At 48.2% G+C, this 22075-nt stretch overlaps 7 protein-coding genes across 7 annotated transcripts; 4 read left to right on the forward strand and 3 right to left on the reverse strand.

Annotated features, from left to right (window-relative positions):
- Positions 1 to 556: 556 nt before the first annotated feature.
- On the forward strand, positions 557 to 4480 carry ONS95_003301 (uncharacterized protein; the record flags this gene model as incomplete). The annotated part of the gene is made up of 1 exon (XM_058496601.1): positions 557 to 4480. One exon carries the CDS (start codon positions 557 to 559, stop codon positions 4478 to 4480), a length of 3924 nt encoding a protein of 1307 aa, XP_058353853.1.
- Positions 4481 to 4989: 509 nt separating this feature from the next.
- ONS95_003302 (uncharacterized protein) lies at positions 4990 to 5663 on the reverse strand (the record flags this gene model as incomplete). Its single annotated transcript, XM_058496602.1, has 2 exons — positions 4990 to 5184; positions 5253 to 5663. 2 exons carry the CDS (start codon positions 5661 to 5663, stop codon positions 4990 to 4992), a joined length of 606 nt encoding a protein of 201 aa, XP_058353854.1.
- A 100-nt stretch (positions 5664 to 5763) lies between these two features.
- CUL3 (Cullin-3) lies at positions 5764 to 9493 on the forward strand. The gene is made up of 5 exons (XM_058496603.1): positions 5764 to 5884; positions 5947 to 6028; positions 6111 to 6602; positions 6902 to 9198; positions 9251 to 9493. The coding sequence occupies exons 3-5, from the start codon at positions 6558 to 6560 to the stop codon at positions 9423 to 9425; spliced, it is 2517 nt and encodes an 838-aa protein (XP_058353855.1). The 5' UTR covers positions 5764 to 5884; positions 5947 to 6028; positions 6111 to 6557; the 3' UTR covers positions 9426 to 9493.
- Positions 9494 to 10231: 738 nt separating this feature from the next.
- URH1 (Uridine nucleosidase 1) lies at positions 10232 to 11930 on the reverse strand (the record flags this gene model as incomplete). The annotated part of the gene is made up of 5 exons (XM_058496604.1): positions 11755 to 11930; positions 11566 to 11697; positions 11385 to 11498; positions 11194 to 11281; positions 10232 to 11118 (listed from the first exon to the last, which is right to left on the reverse strand). Exons 2-5 carry the CDS (start codon positions 11662 to 11664, stop codon positions 10232 to 10234), a joined length of 1188 nt encoding a protein of 395 aa, XP_058353856.1. The 5' UTR covers positions 11665 to 11697; positions 11755 to 11930.
- Positions 11931 to 12420: 490 nt separating this feature from the next.
- On the reverse strand, positions 12421 to 13005 carry ONS95_003305 (uncharacterized protein; the record flags this gene model as incomplete). The annotated part of the gene is made up of 1 exon (XM_058496605.1): positions 12421 to 13005. The coding sequence occupies one exon, from the start codon at positions 13003 to 13005 to the stop codon at positions 12421 to 12423; it is 585 nt and encodes a 194-aa protein (XP_058353857.1).
- A 135-nt stretch (positions 13006 to 13140) lies between these two features.
- On the forward strand, positions 13141 to 13889 carry QCR9 (qcr9 subunit 9 of the ubiquinol cytochrome-c reductase complex). Its single transcript, XM_058496606.1, has 5 exons — positions 13141 to 13316; positions 13380 to 13405; positions 13500 to 13565; positions 13624 to 13672; positions 13726 to 13889. The coding sequence occupies exons 1-5, from the start codon at positions 13314 to 13316 to the stop codon at positions 13783 to 13785; spliced, it is 204 nt and encodes a 67-aa protein (XP_058353858.1). The 5' UTR covers positions 13141 to 13313; the 3' UTR covers positions 13786 to 13889.
- Positions 13890 to 14410: 521 nt separating this feature from the next.
- On the forward strand, positions 14411 to 21063 carry ONS95_003307 (uncharacterized protein; the record flags this gene model as incomplete). The annotated part of the gene is made up of 2 exons (XM_058496607.1): positions 14411 to 20727; positions 20796 to 21063. 2 exons carry the CDS (start codon positions 14411 to 14413, stop codon positions 21061 to 21063), a joined length of 6585 nt encoding a protein of 2194 aa, XP_058353859.1.
- Between the last annotated feature and the right edge of the window lie 1012 nt (positions 21064 to 22075).

The following is a 22075-nucleotide window of genomic DNA, read 5'->3' on the forward strand; positions in this document are numbered from 1 at the left end:
TCATTGGCATGCGTTTCCCTAGTCGCTGGATCACAGAGAAGACCTCTTGCTTCCAGGACTAGCAACCTTCGGAATAAGCAAATGGATAGCTTCATAGGGACGAATTTTCAATTTCAAAATGAATTGTTGAAGACCTTGCCGCTTAGAGGGACTTAGGCAGTAAGAATAAATGGCAAATGCACTTGTTTGTTCACTGTCGATGTCTCTAAGGAGACGCGACGTCCCATGCCCATGGAAGGCAAGATCCCTGGGGCAGATCATGTGACTCATGCCCAGCTGTTTGCTCCGCTAGCGCGATCTGGGGATGCGTACCTATAAGCGAACGGAATGGAACATCAAAACGATACATGACCAGTTCCTCATTCCTTTTCGGAAACAAAGTCGTCAGATACCAACCTCTTTGATGGGACACTATTCTCGGCTACGTGATAGGTGAAGTAGCTGCTTCATCCAAAGCGCCTGTTCCATACATATGATGTGGATCTTCAACTTTCCAAACATATATCTGTCTGCTGCCTAATGCCATCAACATCCGCATCACGAAACCATCATAGGAATGTCCGCCCAAATAGTCTCGGTTTCTGGTTCCGATCAGACTGAAACGGCTCTAACTTCAGGCCATTTCAAAGTCGACATTGGGAGATATATTGCGGCTGGATGTTTACGCATCTCGCAGCCTGATTCCAACATCGCGCTTGACGCATGGCAAAGCTGCTCAAGTTGGAAATCGGTTGCGCCACTGCCAGAAGCACATCTTTTTTCTGGTCAAACATTCATAGATGCATCATTACAGAAAGCTCTTCTCGCCACCTCGCTCCTCCAACCTTTCGTCAGTCTTCAAACCTCGCAATGGATACGATTGGAATTCCGAGTAAATGATTCGGTCCATGGACAGGTCCGAGTCTATATCTTACCTGATGATGTCGGACGCTCAGTGATCAATCGAAACGTTCCAGCATTGCGCAAAGCCTTGCTACTACTACTCAATCAAATCGATATATCTGCTGCTACGTGGAATGGCCAGTGGTTCAAAGACTCCCTGATACGTCACGTGGATACCTCGTTGGATTTTGAGTCCTCGGCAGGGGAGGAGCCTTCTCTCTTTCAATTGTTCAATACTCTGCCATCCCCAAAGCCAGATCCAGATATGGTTTCAGATCCATACGTTAGGAATGCGATGTACCAGATTCTGGATAGTGACATAGAGGGGCTGAAAACAGAGATGTATAAATATCAGCGACGGTCAGCTGCACTCATGCTTCAACGCGAATCCAAACCAGCTCAGTTGTTGGATCCTCGGCTCAGACAGCTTGTTGATCTAAGAGGTATGACTTGGTATTGCGACATAGATAGTGGATCTTGTTTCCGGGAACCTCGCACATATGAAGCAGCTCGAGGCGGAATCTGTGCCGAGACTATGGGCTTGGGGAAGACCTTAATCTGTCTGGGCCTCATCATGGCAACTCGGGATGCAACATCCCAAATACCCAATGAGTATCTGGCTGGTACATTTCCTGTCAGAAAGAAAACTGCGTCGATGATGAACATGGCAGCTGCTGCACTCGGTCGCCTGGGAGTGCCATGGAAACGCCAGCTTACTGCTCTAGAAGCTCGAGAAGGGTATCGATTTGATCGTTGCCGAGAGGCTCTTGACAGCAATACAGGTTTCTACATGCTTCCATCTCCAAGCCCCCGCCGACAATCAAGAAACCCGAAAATTGTTGCTCCTAGGAAGATCCTCTTGACCTCGGCAACGATTGTTGTAGCGCCAGCAAACTTGATTCAACAATGGCAACATGAGATTAAGAAGCATACGACTGGATTGAAAGTGTTGGTGATGAAAACAATGTCAGATGTTCTTCCTCGCGCCGAAGCCCTTGTGGATTGCGATATTATTCTTTTCAGCAAACAGAGATTCGACAAGGAAGCAGCGTACGAGGTCGACGACAATGATCACTCTGGCTCGACTTCTCGACAGACATTTCTAAATGGGGGCCGACCTGGGCGGACGGCTGTTATGATGAAGGTCTATCATTCGCCTCTGAAAGATCTGCACTTCAAGCGCTTAATTGTCGACGAAGGCCATACGTTTGGGAATTCATCCAGCTCTTCGCGGACTGAAGCAAGTGCTGTTGTTGATTTCCTACAAGTATCAGCTCGGTGGATTGTGTCAGGAACGCCGACAAAAGGACTTTACGGGGCCGAAGTTGGTATTGGAAGCTCACAGACCACTTCACGAGAAGATACGCCCTCATCATCGAGCACTCCTTCCGCTATCGCAGATATTCCATTGAAGGCAGTATCTGCTTTATTGGACACCCCTACATCCGATTCTTGTTCGCAAGCCTCAAGCAAAGAGTTGAGTATGTATCATAAGCAGGAACGGAAAGACATTGAGAAACTTGGTAATATTGCCACATCTTACCTCAAGGCAAGACCTTGGGCAAATCGTCCAGATGATAATGATTATGCATCCTGGTCTCACCTGATCATGCAACCACGCCATGGATCTAAAAGCCGAGGCAACTTAGATTGCCTAAGAGCCACTTTGGAAGGGATGATCATTCGTCACCAGCAATCTGATGTTGAACTCGAGGTTACGCTTCCTCCCCTATACCAAAATCTGGTCCTTTTGGAAGGTTCCGTACAAAATAAATTATCTCTGAATACATTTAGTATGATGATAACCGCAAACGCCGTCCTTTCGGAGCGTAAGGACGCTGATTATTTCTTCCATCCACGGCAACGAAGAAATTTGCAGCAGCTGGTATCCAATCTCCGGCAAGCGTCGTTCTTCTGGTCAGGTTTTGAAACGGAGCATATCACAAATACAATTGAGAACGCAAAAGACTTTCTACGGGACAGGAAGGTCCCTATCTCGCCCGAAGATGAAGTACTACTCAATGAAGCTATCATGCAAGGACAGTGTGTTCTTACCAATAGTATCTCCAAAGTTATTTCCGAATACCACGAGATGCCTATGCATGTCGACAATGACCTTTCTGATGAGATCCGGAAGGCATGGTCCCTAGTTCACGAACCAGGAAACCCCACAATTATGGGAGCTACGATGGTGCATGCTGCCCAGAAGTTCGTGGAAACGCAGCTTTACAAGGAAGATCCCACAGACGAATTGGTTGGGGCCGGACGTGAAGCCATGTCTGCTGCGATCGCTGCCGTACAACCGCAGTCGCCCAGGCCTCGGAAAAGGAAGTTCAGGGACGCAAACGGCGTGAAGAAAGCCGTAGACGTCGCTCCCACTCTCGCAGGTGGTGTCACGATTGGTGATGAGTCCAGTTCTCGGAAACGACCTCGCACCTCATTGTCTACCACCAAACGGGCAAGCAGATCGTCTGACTCGGATCTCCTCAATATCGATTCTATCGATATTACCAATGACCAAGAAGAAGATGAGGCTACTATCCAGAAACAGCTGGACGCTCAATTGCAGCCTAAGTCCGTTCTCAAGAAGTCCTCCAAACCCGACATCTCAGGCACGCTTGACGCATCGTCACCTCTGACAACAGCAAAAATAATCTCTACTGCCTCTGCCAAACTCTCATATCTCATGGATGCCATAACACAGCACTCGTCTACAGAGAAAATCCTTATCTTCTATGAGGCTGACAACGTCGCCTACTACATTGCACAAGCCCTCGAATGTCTCGGCATCAAGCATCTCATTTACGCCAAAACTCTTTCCTCAGCCAGGCGAAGCCAATACGTTGTGACTTTCAACCAGAGCGAAGTGTTTAGGGTCCTCTTAATGGACGTTACCCAAGCTGCCTTCGGCCTCGACATGTCATCTGCCAGCAGAGTCTATTTCGTCAACCCGGTTTTTTCGCCTCAAGTCGAGGCACAGGCTGTCAAACGGGCTCACAGGATCGGACAGACAAAGCCCGTGTATGTGGAGACGCTAGTGCTAAGAGACAGTATCGAAGAGGTAATCTTGGAAAGACGCAAGGAGCTGAGCACAGAGGAACACAACTCTTGTAAAAGCATTTTGGATGATCGCACGATGTACGATTGGATCCGGAATGCGAGATTCCTAGATGTGAGAGGGCAGGACGAAGACAATGGGGAAGTCAGTGGGGAAGATCGGAAGGAGCCAGAGCAGATGGCCATGCTGGAAAACCCACGATTGGTGTTTGGACGTGGCGTCGGGAATATCGCTGATCCGGATCAAGATCTTATCTTGGGTGATAGTCCTGATGGGAAAGCTAAGCAGAAGAGCAAGATTATGATTAAGCTCAAAGTGGGACCTACTATCAAATTCAGTGGTGACAGTGGCGAAGATGAAGGGAACGGTGTGCGTCTGAGTGCGAAAGCGAAGGGAAAGAGGAAAGTTGGGTTTGTTGATGCTGGTGATGATGCTGATAGTAATTATAGAGATCAGGGCATAGGAGAGACTAGGAATGGTCACACACTTACTGCAACAAGTGCAGATGATCAAGTTGTGAAGAAGATCAGATTTGCTTAGGCATGCCTCGATGGTTTCTGATGTATGATAGGTTGGCTATGGATATGTCGGCGGGTATATGAAAACCTGGTTAGCTTGGAGGTCGGGTGCCCAAATGGTAGACGGAAGGGAACGGCGTTACCTGTACCATATGGAGTTTGGCTAGTTCTCACGAGCGGATACATTTAAGGAAACAGAGGAGCCGGAATGCTTTGCAGGTGCCTAGACACTGCTGCCGTGACGAATTTAATTACGTCTAGAGTAACCTAGATTAGGAGATGTTATTGTCCAAGATACTTGATTTTCAGTACATCCTGAACGCCTTCTAGAACCTATGCCGCTAAGTTGATTCAAACCACCTATCCCCTGTACAAATAATATACACGGCCAAATCCGAGATGAGCATTCGAATCTTCGACTGCCTTTGTACCCGATTTCCTCGCATATCTTGGCTCGTCCTCGTCTGATTATCATATCTCACTTTAGGTTCCAATCCTTCCCTCAATCCGCGAGATTCGTGACATGCCCGCTCACTCTCCACTCTTCCCTGGTATCTCAGTACCATCAATCTCCTTGACACCGTCCTCCCCCTCCTTCGCCCTCGTCGTAGTCGATCCATCAGCCCAGAACTCTAAATTCCCATCTTCACTCAACGTCCCTTTCTTAACTAGCTGTCCTTGTTCGCGCATTAGATCCTCTATTGTTAAATTACGATCGCCAAAAATCTACATCGAAAGGATATCAGTCAGCTAAGGTTCTCTTGTAATATCTTTTCTTGAAGACTATAACATACCCCCAAATGATCACTAATAACGTGCCTGTTCTTACACTCTGGACAGGTAATCAAAACGCTGCCCTTATGATACCCTTGTTTGCTAACTCGGTGCTTGCTGCGTGTGCTGCAGGGCGTACAAGTGAATGTCATTTCGTATTCTGGTTTGATAGGAGGGATGGGAAGTGGCCGTTGAAGAGGGGGTCGTGGGCCGTGAGGTTTGTGTGAAGATGTGTGAGTATGAGGAGCGCGTGGTGATGAGGTCGAGTAGAAGGTTGAGGGTGCGAGGCGAAGAGGGAAGTTTTGATGTTGAATTTGAGCGTGAGGTCGAGGGAGTTGAGTTTGGCGTAGGGACAGGGGAGACGGTTTGTTGAAGGATGATAGGCGGGCTATCGACCGGAGAGCAGAGAGGGGTGTTTGGAGAGGCGGCATTGTGTAGGAGTTGTGGTTGTGAATGCTGATGGTGGTGATACAAAATTGGAGTTTAGTGAAGAAACCAGAGGTTCGATGAGGCTGAAGTGGCAAGGCTCTGGAAATAAAACATGGGCTCGTATGGGGTCGAGAAACTCTTGGCAGGCTAAACTGTTTCGGGTAGCTGTAAGCTGGGACCCGGACGAGACGTTTGGATTTTGGAAACATCAAACTTGAATGAGGTAATTTTGAAGCTCTTGTTGATTTAAAGATACGTCAATGCTAATGAAAGTCATCCGAGAAGAATGAAACTCATTGAAATCGCACATCTGGACGGGTCTAGTGTGTGCTTCTGTGGGTATGTTAAAACAGGCAAGGCGACCTAGGTAGGAGACGGGTTCCACAACAGGATGGATATGTACCAACCCGCCTTTGTGATGGTAGTAGTACGCAGCTAAAAGCGCCCAGACACAAGGGAAAATCAATGTTTAGGGAGCAATGATCGCTACACAAGCAGGCGATGAGTGCAGGCTTCACGTATTTATCATTCACGTGAACTGCGGATAAACAACGGGCCGAGATAGGCGATAGCAATTGGCTTTCCGGCTGCCTCGAGTACAAGCACTTTGGAATACTCCAACTTTACTCCTTGACTTCCTACGGACGGTAACCGATCTATTCAAGCTCATCCTCCAGCCTCTCATATCATCTTTGACTTGCTTGCTTTCCAGAAGGCCTTTCAGGGAAAAAAAGACCACAAAGGCAGATCTATCCAACAGCAACGAGTCCAGCCCGTTCCAGAGCTCCAGCGAACCCCGCGAACGCACGAAACCCTTCACTTTTCACGCGTCGCACAGCCTGGGTTGATCCCGCAGAGCACCTCGCAGACCTACAGCGAAGGGCAAAGGTGAAGAGATGATATCCGGGAGAGGCAGAGGGAAGATAAGGCCGCCTAGGAGGGTATGTACTCGTCTGATTCACCCCACCACAAGAGCTGTCTTCAAGTTCCCTCCGAGTTGTACTTCCACTTTCTCAATCTTGAATCCACAATTGCGATCTCTACACTTCACTTCACCCTATTGCGACGAGATCGAGTATCTGCCACACTCAAATACCATCAATTGGGCAAGATGGCATCTGAGGCTACAGCAAGCACTGCGCTTGAACGTGCCATGGAAATGAGTCGTCGGGCAGCTGGCCTTGTATTTCTTCTCTGTACTGGACTGGAGAACATGTAGCTGATATATTTCTCTTTATAGAATCCCCTTGGCGGTCATGGCGACAACGACTTTGAGTCCCAGTGGGACATCTTGAGCTCGGCGCTCCGCGAAATCCACACGAAGAACGCCTCGCAGTTATCATTCGAACAGATCTACCGGGCCTCCTACAAGATCGTGTTAAAGAAGCAAGGTGACAAGCTTTACGACCGAGTTAAGGAGTTCGAAGAGCAATGGTTTGGTGGGGAAGTCATGCCCAAAATCCAGAAGCTCATTACACCCAGCTTGGTTAACATCACACGGGGTGGAGTGTCCGGGGTCACAGCAAACGAGCGTCGAATGACGGGGGAGGAATTTTTAAGAGGACTGAAAGCTGCCTGGGAAGATCACATCACCACCATGAACATGACCACTGATGTTCTAATGTATATGGACCGGGTGTATTGCACGGACAATCGGAAGCCCTCCATCTTTACCACATCCATGGGACTGTTCCGCGAGCACGTTCTTCGGTCACAGGTTTCGGAGGCTGGATTGATCATCTTCGATATCCTCAATTCAGTCCTCATCGACCAGATTGGCATGGAAAGAGATGGCGATGTGATCGACAAGACCTTGATACGCTCATGTGTGTACATGCTTGAAGGACTCTACGAGTCGGATGAGGAGAATGAGACTGAGAAACTATACACCACCGTTTTCGAGGTCGCTTTCCTCGCGAACGCCACAGAGCACTACAAGAATGAGTGCTCCACTCTTCTTCGAGAATCCGACGCAAGCACTTGGCTTCGACAGACCCGGAAGAGATTGGCGGAGGAGGATGTCCGGTGTCAGACTACGATTTCGTTGCTCACTAGTGCTAAAATTGCTAAAGTCGTCGAGAAGGAGATGATAAGTGCCCACTTGACAGACTTTCTTGCTATGGAGGGCAGTGGAATCAAAGCTATGATCGAGAATGACAGATATGAAGACTTGACGCTTTTGTATCAACTCATCTCGCGTGTGGATCCATCAAAAGGCCCACTCAAGATTGCTCTGCAGGCACGAGTAGTTGAGTTGGGATCAGAAATCAACAAGACCATTACCGACGCCGAATCTGCGCCAGCTTCTACTGCTCAGCCTGAAGAAGGCGAACCTGAAGGAGGTGACAAATCAAAAACACCAAAGCAAAGTGCTGCAGCAAAGCAGACTGCCGCTGCCATCAGATGGGTGGACGAGGTATTGACTCTCAAGGACAAGTTCGACACAATGTGGAAGCACTGCCTGTCAGAAGATCTCATCCTTCAGACCGCACTTACCAAGAGCTTCTCCGATTTCATCAACCTCTTCCCTAGATGTTCCGAGTATGTTTCGCTATTCATTGACGACAACTTGAAGCGCGGGATCAAGGGAAAGACCGAAACCGAGATCGAGGTTGTCCTCGACAAGGCTACAACACTGCTCAGGTACATCCAGGATAAGGATATGTTCGAGCGATACTACAAAAAGCATCTTGCGAGACGATTGCTGCATGGCAAGTCTGAGAGTGCCGATGTTGAGAAGCAGATGATTTCTCGTATGAAGCTTGAAATCGGCAACGCCTTTACTACTAAGCTGGAGGGAATGTTTAAGGATATGACCATGTCCGATGATCTTACAGCTGGATATCGCAGCCATATACAGGGACTGGGTGACCTGGATCGCAAACAAGTCGACCTTGGCATTAATGTTCTCACTACAAACTATTGGCCTATGGAGTCGATGGGAGGAGCAAGTTCTAGGGGTGAGGACGGCACACCTATATGCTGCTTCTGGCCGAGTGAGATTACGAACCTTCAGGAATCATTCAAGAAGTTCTACCTCAAGGAACGGAATGGTAGAAAGTTAACCTGGCTGGGTTTCCTCGGCAGCGCCGATATCAAATGCGTGTTCCCCAAGATTCCGGGCAAGGAGGGAGCTCTTGGTCGTGAGCGACGACACGAACTGAATGTTCCTACATACGGCATGATTATCTTGCTGCTCTTCAACGACTTAGCTGACGGAGAATCGTTAACTTTCGAGGCAATCCAACAGTCGACCAACATTCCGGTTGGGGATCTCTCACGAATGTTATACACCCTATCCGTACTGCCAAAAGCCAGAGTTCTAACCAAGGACCCCGCGAACAAGGAGTTACCGAAGCCTGGAGACAAGTTCAGCTTCAATGCCAGTTTCACAAGCAAGGCAGTGAAGATCAAGGCGCCTGTCATGGTCGGCGCAGTCAATAAGGTCGAAGGTGATGATGAGCGAAAGGATACAGAAGAGCGCAATGACGAGCACCGAGGATACGTGATCGACACTGTCATTGTCCGTATCATGAAGTAGGTTACCCCTGTTACATACTACTCCATTCCATACTAATTCAGTCAATAGGGCTCGCAAAACATCAACTCATCAAATGCTCTTCAGCGAAGTCATCGCTCAGCTCGCCCAACGCTTCAATCCAAACATCAACATGATGAAGAAACGTGTGGAGAGTTTGATCGAGCGCGAATACCTAGAGCGTGTTGAGGATGCGGCCGTACCGACATACAACTACCTCGCATGATTGACTCGATGTGTTCATTCTCATTGCCTTTGAGAATATAATCTCCTGTCCAGGCGAATATTTTCGTGTCTATATCACTTTCTTTCACATTTATCGATCAATCAGCATAGCTTGCGTGGGTGGCGGATAGTGCTTCTTCTGATTAGGTCTGCAGCGCTCTTGGCGAATATGGTGGATGTCCTCTGTACATGCTTATTGCACTGGCGCTATGGCGCTATGGGAAATTTGGTCTAGCCCTTTTCAGTGTGCATAATGAAGCATTTTCAGGACAAAAAGGAGTGGAGATCTTGCTTGTCTCTTACCACCGTTCTGGATGGGATAGAGAGAATCGATGAAGTAGAGGATGGAGAAGGCATTACAAGGGAAAGAGGAGAGAGTGGAGAGGGAAATATTTGGTAGATCAGATGTGAGCAGATGCAGTGAGAATAGAAAGCAGTTCTGACGAGCATCGTCAACATCATGTAAAGGACTGGATCTTCTCCTTTGAATTTGATCTGGAGTCTTGTGAAATGTCTCGCCCGTACCATATCGTAGCGAGTGTCGCAATACACGTTCATTCAAGCAGGACTGAGGAATTTGGGACCTCGCTTAGCTTTATTATGACAGGAGCCGCCAATTGTGTGTGTCTCTCAATGCGAAGTTCGAGCCCCTTTCCCTCAAGATGAGACCCATGAACGGCACATTGATAGAAATTGGACGGGAGAAGTCACGCAGTTCCTCCGAGATATGGTCTCAGCTCATGTCCTAACGCAAAATTCAACCTCGTGCAGAAGAGTGTTTTTTGAATTCTCTCTACCAAGATCCACCTATATCACCCCTCGGGCTTTATTCACTTCATCGGCGGCAATGAGACAATCCTCCAACACATCCCAGAACCTCTTTACATCCAGTCCTCTCGGTATCTTCACGCCCTCCTCCCCTTCAGCTAATAACGTCACGACTGTTCGTCCAGTTTGCGCACCAGCCAGTGCGTCCTCGTGTGTGCCTTCTGTGATGACTTTCACAGCGTAGCGCTCTCTCTTACTTTTTTTCTCGGTCGAATTGGGAATATATTCGTAAAATGGGATCTCAACGCCAGGAATGCCGTCCAGTATAGCTGCTACGGCAAGTGGATCGTGCAGTGGTGGACCGGCTGTGATGCCAAAGACGTCGGCGTACGTTTTTGCGAAGAAAGTGAGGAGTTCGACAAGCATGCGACGGAGAGTACTGCACTCTTTATTCCCCACTCCAAGATCTCCCTCCTTTCCTTTCCCATAATGCAACATGTGCTGTACCTCACCCGTCGCTAACACCAAATGTGTTACGTCGAGCGGAATCAAAGTCGTCTTCTTGCTCAAAATAGGATGCTCGAGCAAGAAAGCAGAAGCTTCTGGATCAACGAGGATGTTGAACTCAGCCCAGTACGACCAGTTCCCGATTCGCTCTTTCTCGGATACTCTCCCCATTGGGGCATCAGTGAAAGACGATCCGATAGCGCCGCCCATTATGCTGAGGCCTGCAATGTGGGTGGCTAAGTCGGGGTAGGATTGGAATAGGAATGCGATGTTTGTTAGGGCGCCAGTGGCGACTATCCAAGCTGTTCCTGGAGGTGTGGCGAGGAGGGCGATGGCGATGGAGGGGAGAAAGGGAGTTGTCTGTGGAGGGACCAGGGGGGTGGGCAGAAGGTTGGTGCCGTCGAGGCCAGATTCACCGTCTGGTTTGGGTGGTCAGTAATGTTGTTTGATTATATTCTGAAGATTCAGAGGAGGATGAAGGTAGGACAGCTTACGGATGGCATCTGCGTGGACAGCTGGGCGGATAAGGCCTTTTGCTGCTCCTGAGTATACAGGGATGTCTGGCTTGCCAATCGCCGTCAGCTGTCTCTGGAATCAGCTCGATGGATCTTCAAGTGGTCACAATAGGTACGAAGTATTTTGAAGCCTGGGCATTGTGACAGGGAAGTAGTGGTAGGAGACATACAATAGAGGTGGCATTCCAGGTCGTGTGTGGAAGCGAGGCGTTTCCATGGACTGTTGAAACACCGAGAAGATCTAACGAGGGGTGATAAGCTGACAGAAGGATTGCAAAAGCATCCTAGACATGTTAGCTGTAGCTCGAGAGCTTTTAGAGGCGAAGAAAAGACAGAAAAGTGAGTAATGACGGTCACGTGATGCAATACAAAGCACAAGGGCTTTCCGGAAACCCGAGGTAAGGACAGCCATATGCTGCTGGAGGAAGAGTTTCGCATGTCATTGAGCATATTTTATGATTGGCACAAGTCTCACATCATGTCCTGTCGTCTTGTCAGTATGCATGTACAGCAGAAAAGTGGATGGGGAGAGAGACTTACCTGGATCACAGTCCAACCAGACTGGGATTTTAGTGCTGCTGCTCATAACGAATTTCTTACAATCGTCGCAAGGGGTTCGAAATCGTCAGAGCGTAGGTAGAGACAGTTGCTTTGAAGAAATGAAGGTAGAAATTGATAGAAATGAAGTTGAAGAGAAGCTGTTTCGCTTGGCGCTGTTCCAGTGTCAAAAAGTGGGGAGGTGTATGAGTTCAACTTCGGAAGCAAAATACAGTCAATTGTTAAGCGAGTTCACATCAAGTCAAGCGCCTTTCTGCCTCTTTTTATAACAATGCGGCTGAATTGTAATTGGAATTTAGTGTCTGGCTTGATGATGCAACAATTGACAATTTTGGTTCCATGTTAGCTGATTTTAAAAATGCTGATTTGAGTATGGTTTTGATTATTTTTCTTCGTGTTTCTTCAGGTTCTTTTGAAGTCCAAAGTGCCATCACGTCCTCGTCGGAAACGTCTTGACCAGGAAATCTTACAGATATCCAGGAAGAAAGTCTAGAATTGAAATGCGTCTATCCACGAGCTGAGAATATGTCAAAATCGCTCCAACTCCTGCCTTACATGCATAAACAAGGACCAACGCCAGCCCAAACCTTTAGTAGGCCTAGCACCCAATTCGAATACCAAAAATCAAAGAAAGACGAACTTCCCGTTTCATTCTTTCTTTTCTTCTGGCTTGGGTTTTGGTTCTCCTTCTGCATCGAAGCCGAGCGCATCCAGTTCTCGAATAAGCTCATTGATCTTGATGACCTTCGCGAACTGTTCGGGTAGCAAAGCACCACCGCCTTCCTTTTTCTCTTTCAATTCTTTCGCCTGTTTAAGCTTCTTCTTGAGATTTCTCGCTTTCTTCTCCTTCTCGGCTTCCGGATCTATTGGTTCTTCAGCCTTGTCGTCCTTTTTCTCAGAATTGGCTCCCTCCTTCGGTTTCTCTCCGCCCTCTTCGGCAGCCTTGGCTTTCTTTCTTGCCTCCCTTCTCTTCGCATTTTTATTGCTGGAAGCCGAGCCCTCGTCCTTGTCATCCTTCAATCCGTCTGCTCCCGGGACGCCAGTACTTCCACGACTCTTCCAAGCGTCTGCGGTGCGATTCTTGTAGACCTCTACATCCTCTGGTGGCTTGTATCCAGGTCTGATCTTGATTTCTTTCCGCTTTGTGCCATCGGGTCGCAGGGAAGAGGGGATGTGTCGCTCGCCATTTGTCTCGACAATGCCGGCCTTTGATGGGGTGGGCACTGACGGCATCTTTGACGGTGACTGTCACCAAGGACAGTCTTCGAATATGCGGATGGATATGTAGCAGTTAGATGCGAATTATCTGAAAGAATTGGCGCCCGGCCTTGACGTTGTGATTGTTGGTGGTGAAGTGAGTGCTGGTCGCAAGGCTGTGAAAGTACAAGAAACCTTGGGGATCACAAAACCACGCTAAGGACTTCCGAGCTAAAATCGTGGGAGCTTCCGGATCGCAAAACACTTCATAGAACGACGTAAAGCACGACCTCTTACCATTCCATAGAGTTCAATCCTTCCCGAGCACTACTGCATACTTCACAATGGTAATTTCAGCCCTGTGTCATAATGACAGCCTTGTATGATTATGCTAATTCGCTCAATTGCAGGCTTCCGCAAGTCGTCCCATCTACAAGCAAGTTCCCCCCGACCCGAATTCGACCCACGACCATACGTTCGGCACTGTATGATGAGGGCAAAAGCAATTGCTAACTATGCGCTGCGTATAGTCTCTTCTTCCGCAAGAACTACGCAATGTTGGGCGTTGTCTTCGCGTCGGCATTCGCATTTGAGATGTAGGTTATCAAGTACCTCGGGTTTGAGTCTGGAGCGCCTGGTTAACGGACGGATTAGGGTCTGGGATAGAACTACCGATGGTATCTGGGACAGGCTCAACAAAGGCGTATGTCTATCTGGCGGGCGCCTTGGATGATGGCGTGGACTAACATGACGCAGCGACAATGGAAGGATATCCGAGCGAAGTACGTTGAGAGCGGCGATGATGATGACGAGTAAAGGAAGGGAACCAGACAAATCAAATGGAAATGAAGGGTGGATTGTGGTGGACAGAAGACATAGACGGGACAGATAGATGCTGTTCAGGGAAGCTTGGGCTGAGCTGTATAAAATGCAACACTTGTATCACTTTCACTGCCAAAGATTATTGTGCTCTGATCCTCAGTGAACTACCCGTTGAAATCCAAATATTTTGATATGCTGAAAGCTCAATAATTAAGTTTCGTTGTTCGGATGGTGTGACTTTGATTCTTTGGGTAGCCTTTCTTGTCTCTGACCAACCCGAACCTTGATCAGTAAAACAACCACGCCGCCTTGCCCCTCAAGACTCATACCAACACCAATCACCAACAAACAACCAAAACAATCCTTTCAAGACTTTTTTGCATTGTCTAGGCGTACGGAATCGGATTGTCTGACTATCAACTGGGTCAAACTTCTTTTACAACTTAATAATCGACCATTCCAGTCAACCGTCGGTCCCGCTTTGTATAAGTAAACGTCGAGCTCGAGGCTGCCCGTCGTCACAACCAAGACCTCGACCCTCCACTGCCCGCCGACAAACAAACCCTTTGACTACGATACAATTTACGCATCACGATATGCGAATGAAATAAGCCGACACATGATGGAGAATCTGTCAACACAAGAGCAGCAGCTCTGCGACTTCCTCAAGACACAACCCCGCGTTCACAACAACCGGTACACAGATTCCGCAGAGAATGCTCTTCTCCAAGCGCTTTTCTGGTCTCTGGCATGTGGACGACCAGAATACCTAAAGCTTTTCTTCCCAGACAATACTCGACCTCTACCAAATGCAACCTGGAAGTTGCGACGAGCACAAGGCAACTCGGACGGAGATGAGTTTACAGAGGCGGCGAGAGGCAAGGCCTGCGGTCATATCTTCAAAGCCGGCGAAGCTACATACAGATGTAAAACATGTAGTCAAGATGATACTTGTGTTTTGTGCAGTCACTGCTACGATGCCTCAGATCATGCAGGTCATATGGTATACGTCAGTGTATCTTTGGGCAACAGCGGATGCTGCGACTGTGGAGATCCTGAGGCATGGAAACTCCCAGTACATTGCTCGATACACACACCTCATGCAGACGATTCACCAAACAAGGACAAAGGCAAGGCGCCTACCTTGCCGCAGGACTTAGTCGAAGCTATCCGTATGACTATTGGGAGAGTGTTTGACTACATCTGTGATGTGATCTCCTGTTCTCCAGAGCAGCTCCGTTTACCGAAGTCTCGAGAAACGATTCTTCTAGATGAGAAATTGTCTCGACTTACCTCAAGATATTATCAGGGAGATATAGTGGAGGAGCCTTACGAGTTTGCCTTGTTATTATGGAACGATGAGAAACATACGGTCAATGAGGTTCGGGATCAGGTCGCCAGGGCCTGTAAGGTTTCCATTGCAGAAGGTATGCAGAGAGCCAATGAGACGGACGATGTTGGCCGAAGTATTGTCAAGTACGGCTTCGATGTGGATGATCTGCTTCATGTTTCGAAGGTTATCGAACAGATAAAGGTTACCGTTACCATTCGGTCTGCAAGAGATACGTTCCGAGAACAGATGTGTGGCACCATTATTGAGTGGTTGAGTGACATTGCTGGATGCAGTGTTGGTCCAGATCATAATATCCTTCGCCAGGTCATATGCGAGGAGATGCTCAAGGAATGGAGCACAGGAAGCGAAGCCAGCAATAAATTCGTGGGCATGAAGGGTATCGATGATCACCAAATCGAAGACAATGCTGTTTATAACAACATCAATCGAGGCTTGATGTTTCCGGATGCTGCAGCTTGGAGAGCAGCCGCCATGGCAGCAAATGCTCGAGCAGAAGACTCAAGCGAAGATGATGACGACGATGGAGACGACGGAGATGCCGAAGTAGATGATGAAGCCTCGGATGAGGATGAGGATGATGAAGTCGATCGAATCATGATGAATTTGGTAACCGGGGATGATGATGGATCTGATTTTGGGGAGGGGGTCGCAACAATTGTTGTCCCTGTGAACGCAACATTCCCATTCCAGGGTACCCAAACGACTGATGCCGACGGTGATATCGACATGAATGCGAATGATACCGAAACCTCGCCAATGGAGGAATCAGAAGCTACAATGGCCGGTTATCCCCCTCCTCCACCTCCGCCACCTCCTCCAGCTCGGCCTATCAGGGACAGAGATCTTACTCCTTCCGATTCTGACACCGCTGAAATGCAACCGTTGATCTCTCATAATGTATACGCCAAGGCAAATATCGAAATTCCAAAGACTCCGGGGCCAACTCGTCATGTGCCTGCACCACCAAGCCCTCCCCGATACTGGTTGGAAACACCACCAGCATTTAGTGACAGAGATTCCGTACCACTCCACGAAGACTTATGGAAACGTCTTCGACTGGACTGGATGATACTGTTCGACTTGAGAATGTGGAAGAAGGTTCGTGTTGATCTACGAGATCTGTACATATCCACAGTCGTTTCAATCCCGGAGTTCAAGCGGGTTCTTGGACTGCGATTTGCAGGTCTATACACGACTTTGGCGCAGCTGTATCTCATCGCCGACCGAGAACCAGACCACTCCATTATCAACATTTCCCTCCAGATGTTGACGACGCCAACTATCACCGCTGAAATAGTCGAGCGAGGAAATTTCTTGACCAATTTAATGGCAATACTGCACACCTTCTTGACCACGAGACAAGTCGGTCACCCCCATGAGATCAGCCCGAATGCTACGCTGGCATTTGATTCTGGTTCTGTCACAAACCGTAGGATGTACCATTTTTTCATGGACTTGAGATATCTCTTCAGCTCCGAGCACGTTCAGGAAAAGCTGCGTACTGAAGATAGATATATGATGCAGTTCTTGGACCTTGTGAAATTACATCAAGGGATTTGTCCAAATCTGAGGGCTGTTGGAGAGCATGTCGAGTATGAGACCGATGCCTGGATCAGTGCATCATTGATCACCCGCGAGATCAACAGATTATGCAGACAGTTCTCCGAATCGTTCAAATGGAGTGTGGGCGAAGACCAGACGTTTATCTCCAAAGCCATCAGACTTGCTGCCAAGACTGTTATCCTCAACTCGTTAGGCACAGAAAGAAAACGATTCCTACAAGCAGAGATCAAGGACGAGATCAAGTTCAAGAAGGTTGGCGACTATGAGTTTGATACGACCGAGATGTCAAACAGTGTTCTCCAACACTCTGTCGTGAAATTTGTTGTTGAGGCCCAGCCGATCAGCTTTCACCACGCCCTCCACTACACCTTATCATGGCTTATTGAGTGTGGCAAGAATATGTCACGAGAGGAGCTCACGCAACTTCTGAGCTTCACCACCTCAGATCTTACACAGAAGCCAAGAGCTATGGGTCAACGAGCAATGCCAATCCAGTCCTACACTCCTGAAGATCACCTGATGGCTGCTTTTGACTACCCCCTCCGTGTCTGCGCATGGTTAGCTCAGATGAAAGCCGGCATGTGGGTGAGAAATGGGATGAGCCTTCGTCATCAGATGGGTACATATCGTGGCGTTAGCCAGCGAGATGTCTCTCACCACAGAGATATTTTCTTACTTCAAACTGCTATGGTCGTATGTCCGCCATCCCGAGTTCTAGTGTCGATCATTGATCGGTATGGACTAGAACACTGGATGAAGGGTATTTACGAGCAGAAGGGCGATGGATTAGAGGATGGACACGTTCTCGATGTTGTCGAGGATTTGATCCACCTTCTGATCGTCTTGATCAGCGACAGAACATCGCTTGCTTCAACCGATCCACATGTCTTGGCGATGCGTCGTGATATCACTCATGTTCTCTGCTTCAAGCCATTATCGTTTTCTGAAATCTGCAGCAAGCTGCCCGACAAATTCCAAGATCAAGAAGAATGTCAAAACATCCTCGATGAGATGACGATTTTTAAGGCTCCAGAGGGCCTTTCAGACGTTGGCACGTTTGAGCTCAAACCAGAGTTCTTGGAAGATATCGATCCTTACATCGCTCACTATAACAAGAACCAGAGAGAAGAATCGGAGATGGCGTACAAGAATTCAATCGCGAAAAAGACTGGGAGAGCAGCTTCAGACATCGTGTACGAACCAAAGCTTCGACCAGTAGAGTCACGAGCATTTGCAGATCTTTCGGCTTTCACCAGAACTGGCATTTTTGCACAGATCATCTACTATGCTCTGTTATACCCAATGAAAGCGCAAGAGCTGACGCCTTCGGTTCCAGTCACAAGGGTAGAAGCATTCCTACAAGTTGTTTTGCATCTGGTACTCATCGCTATCTCCGAGGACAAGACTGACGAAGATGAGATGTCCGAGGAATCGCTCCAGTCTTTCGTTTACATCGCCTTGACGCAAGCAGGTCGTAGCAACTTTCTGTCCAATGCGCCGGCCTCAAAAACCATTGCATCCATTCTCGAGATTCTCTCTCGGAAAGAGGAATACAAAGCCTGTCACCCCAAGATCACTCTGGTGCTGAAGCGGATGAAGCAGAAGCAACCGCGCAATTTTGAGAACGCATTTGCTAGACTTGGTGTGCCAATCGATCGCATCTCTACGGCATCTCCTGCCAACAGTAACATCCTCGAGGAGCGAGAGAAAAAGAAGCAAGCAGCAATGGCGCGGCAAGCCAAGGTCATGGCGCAGTTCCAGCAACAGCAAAAGAATTTCCTCGATAACCAAGGTGATATTGACTGGGGCGAAGATGATGTCAGTGATGAGAATTTAGAGGTCGAAGCCGAAGATGACCACAAGACCTATTGGCAATATCCTTCAGGCACATGCATCCTATGTCAAGAGGAGACTAAAGACGGCCGACTTTACGGAACGTTCGCTTTGATGACCAAGAGCAATATTCTACGCCAAACAGATTTCAGCGATCCTGACTTTGTCCGCGAAGTTACCAAGATTCCTGCAAATCTTGATCAATCCGCTGACAATGTTCGTCCATTTGGTGTTGCCTGCGAAAATCGAACCTCGGTTCCTAAAGTCACATCCAGTGGTACTGAGATAATTGCAGAACGTCAGTTTATTGGGAAAGGCTTTCCAGCAAGCTCATCTCGAATGGGCCCAATATCGTCAGGTTGCGGGCACATTATGCATTACAAGTGCTTCGAAGTATACTATGAAGCTTCAACTCGAAGACATCAGCATCAGATTGCTCGCCATCATCCAGAGAATATTGAGCTGAACGAGTTCGTTTGTCCGTTGTGCAAGGCATTGGGGAACACTTTCTTACCAATCATCTGGTCTCCCAAGGAAGAGCTGCCCCTGACGCGCTTCCAGCCCCAATCCGAGTTTGCTGATTGGGTCGCTCATACAGCAGATCCTAATGCTCCAGGAAGGCCTCATGGCATTGACTATGTTTCAGAAAGCGCAAGCAGTCGCACATTCCAGGTCTTCATGCAGAACAACAACTCATTTCTTCCTGCGGCGCTATCGTCTCGGGTGATGGAGCTTTACCATCCTTCCGATTCATGGGCCCAGCATGTTCCCCGTAGCCCGGGACACGCAGAAGCCTACTCGGAGGTGCAGCCAATGCCTCCATTTATCCCAAGACCGCAAGCACCAGCTGTTGTCTGGGCTAATGACGGGGCCGCATCGGGTAGTAACCAGGCTGCTCCAGCACCTCCCATTTCCCCGATGAAGGAGTTGATACAAATATATCGCCGGTTGAGAGATACTATGACTAAGAATGAGCTCACATCCAATCATCAATTCCTCAAACCCCTTCCCTCTGGTGAGGGCACTGCTCCAAACGACATTGGATTCACAGATACAATCGCCCAAACCCTGGGCTACTCGATATCTTCGGTTGAAATTCAACAACGTGGTGTTGGGAGTGAGGGCGGAATGACATTCATCGAGACTGTGCCACAACAGGCACTTGCCCATTTGAGAATACTTTCGGATACCGCTGCTTCATATATCTCGATCGGAGGAATGAGGACCAGAGGTGATAATGTCGTTACCAGAGAGTTCTCAGCCGATTACGAACGGCAGCACTTGCAGCTATTCCTCCGCTTTGCATCCAATACCGGGCGGGACTTAAATGAAGAGCTCAGTGCATTGGCTAGGAAGGATCAGACCTTGCTTAGTCAAGATACGTTCGTCTTCCTTACAGAGTGCTCGCTCTGTCTCGCTCCTGTGGATAATATGGATATTGTCCACATCGCACAGCTTTGTTATCTTGCCGAGCTCGTAAAAGTTGCAATCAAAATGAGTCGCAACAAGGGCAATTCGGAGTACCTCCGGTGGATTGCCTCCTACCCCGGCCAATCCGAATCCATGACTCTTTTTGCAAACTTTTGCTATACCGTTCGCGAATGGGACTTGGAAGATTGGAACCACGACAAGGATGGTCCGATGAGCACTGCAATGGAGCAAGAATGTTTCAATGGCCTGCAATCAATCATAGATTTCATGAAGAAGTATGCACTGGTCTTCCTTCGCAAGGCGGCTCTGCTCCTTCATGTCCGTCACGGAGCCGCATTCCAAGACTTCATCTCAACCAACCCATCTGCTGATGAGTTGGATCGTCTATCCGAGGCCATGCATCTACCCTCTTTTGACAACATGTTGCGCTCCATATTCGAGAGTCCACACCTCAACACCCTCGTTTATGGCTGGGTCAGACACGCCAGTATTCCCAACGAACCACCCAGCATCATCCGCCTGAGCCACCCTGCCATCTTCGAGTTGATCGGCCTTCCCAAGAACTACGATACTCTGATGGAAGAGACCATGAAGCGACGCTGCCCTACTACTGGCAAGGATGTCTCCGATCCAATGCTTTGTCTCCACTGCGGCATCATCATTTGCGGCCAGAGCATCTGCTGCTTGAAACCTGCTTCGCCAACTAGAACTGGCCGAGGACAGTACATAGGCGGTGCCCAACAGCACATGCGCAAGTAAGTACCCAAACGTTAATGGAAAAAAAAACTGAAAAATTCAAGAACAGAGTCTAACAATAAAATAGATGCCAAAAGAACATCGGTCTCTTCATCAACATCCGCAAGTGTACAGTCTTCTACGTTTACCACACGTCGGGCTCTTGGATGGTCGCCCCTTACATCGATAAGTACGGCGAGGTCGACCCTGGACTCAGGCACAGTCGCCAATTGTTCTTAAATCAGAAGAGATACGATGCGTTGTTGCGTACCGTGTGGCTTGGCCATGGTGTGCCAAGTGTCATTAGTCGAAAGCTGGAGATGGATATCAATAACGGTGGCTGGGAGACTATCTAGATTTCCTTCAATGCGGGTGTTTGATCGTTAGTTTTAACCATAGGCCGCGGTGTTATTTGCAAGGCGTTGTTTGGAGTGACTGGTTTTACTGATGGATAGTTGGGACAGGTTAGGACTGAACGAACAATTTTCACTCTGAATGAACGAACTGGCGCTTGCGTACGGTGTATGGATTGGCCTTGGAGAATATAGATTACACGTTACACGTAGACAGAGCAACATGCCATGGTTGTTAGTATTTATGGTCCGTTGCGCTTGACAGTACTGTTGTATCCACATGGTCCTACTCCAGCGTACTTCCTTTCCTCAGCATTTCTAATACTCACGAAAAACAAAGGGCCAACCGATTTGAGATACTTCGTCTGCTGGACTATTCACACAGAAATGTATAACTAGCACGACTTTGATGAGTGCCTTTCAGTCGCTGGTAGTCGCCAGCGGCTACCGAGACTCAGAAGCATGCTCAATTCCCTGTGTCACTTCTGTAAGATTACATCCTCACCTTTGACCGCTCCCCCCATTCACATCAACCGAATCCGCCCGCAGGTTTGCGCGTATTTCTTCTAGCCAAATAAGCAATTTTCCATTACAAGCACCCACGTTTTACGTCACGGTGATGCCCCTCTAGTATCATAATGTGCTTATGATGTCTAACAGATTGGTCGCTTGTCGGTCAGAATTCTCAAGATTTCTCCAGATTTCCGCCTCATCGCGATCGGTCTGGGAGTTTTGCTGTTTTGATTGTTAGAATATGTCGTCCTAAGGTTTTTGTCAGTATATGTAAACGCACTTGAAGCAGAGCGTCAATGAGAGATACTTCAATATCTATACTTCAGCGTTGATCTGGTATATGCCAAAAACATAGTGGAGACCGAATACGGTATTTCGAGCGTAGTACGGTGATTCTACAAAATCTATTATTGCGGCTTGCTATCAACTGCCGACACATAACTAGCCATCTTTAGGCCCCTTATATCGGAAAATAAGCTAGTTAAGGTCTGCATCGTGCTTC

This window comes from Cadophora gregata, assembly GCF_030347475.1.
Source record: "Cadophora gregata isolate MNR1 chromosome Unknown scaffold_12, whole genome shotgun sequence".
In the NCBI taxonomy this organism is placed as follows: Eukaryota; Fungi; Ascomycota; class Leotiomycetes; order Helotiales; family Ploettnerulaceae; genus Cadophora; species Cadophora gregata.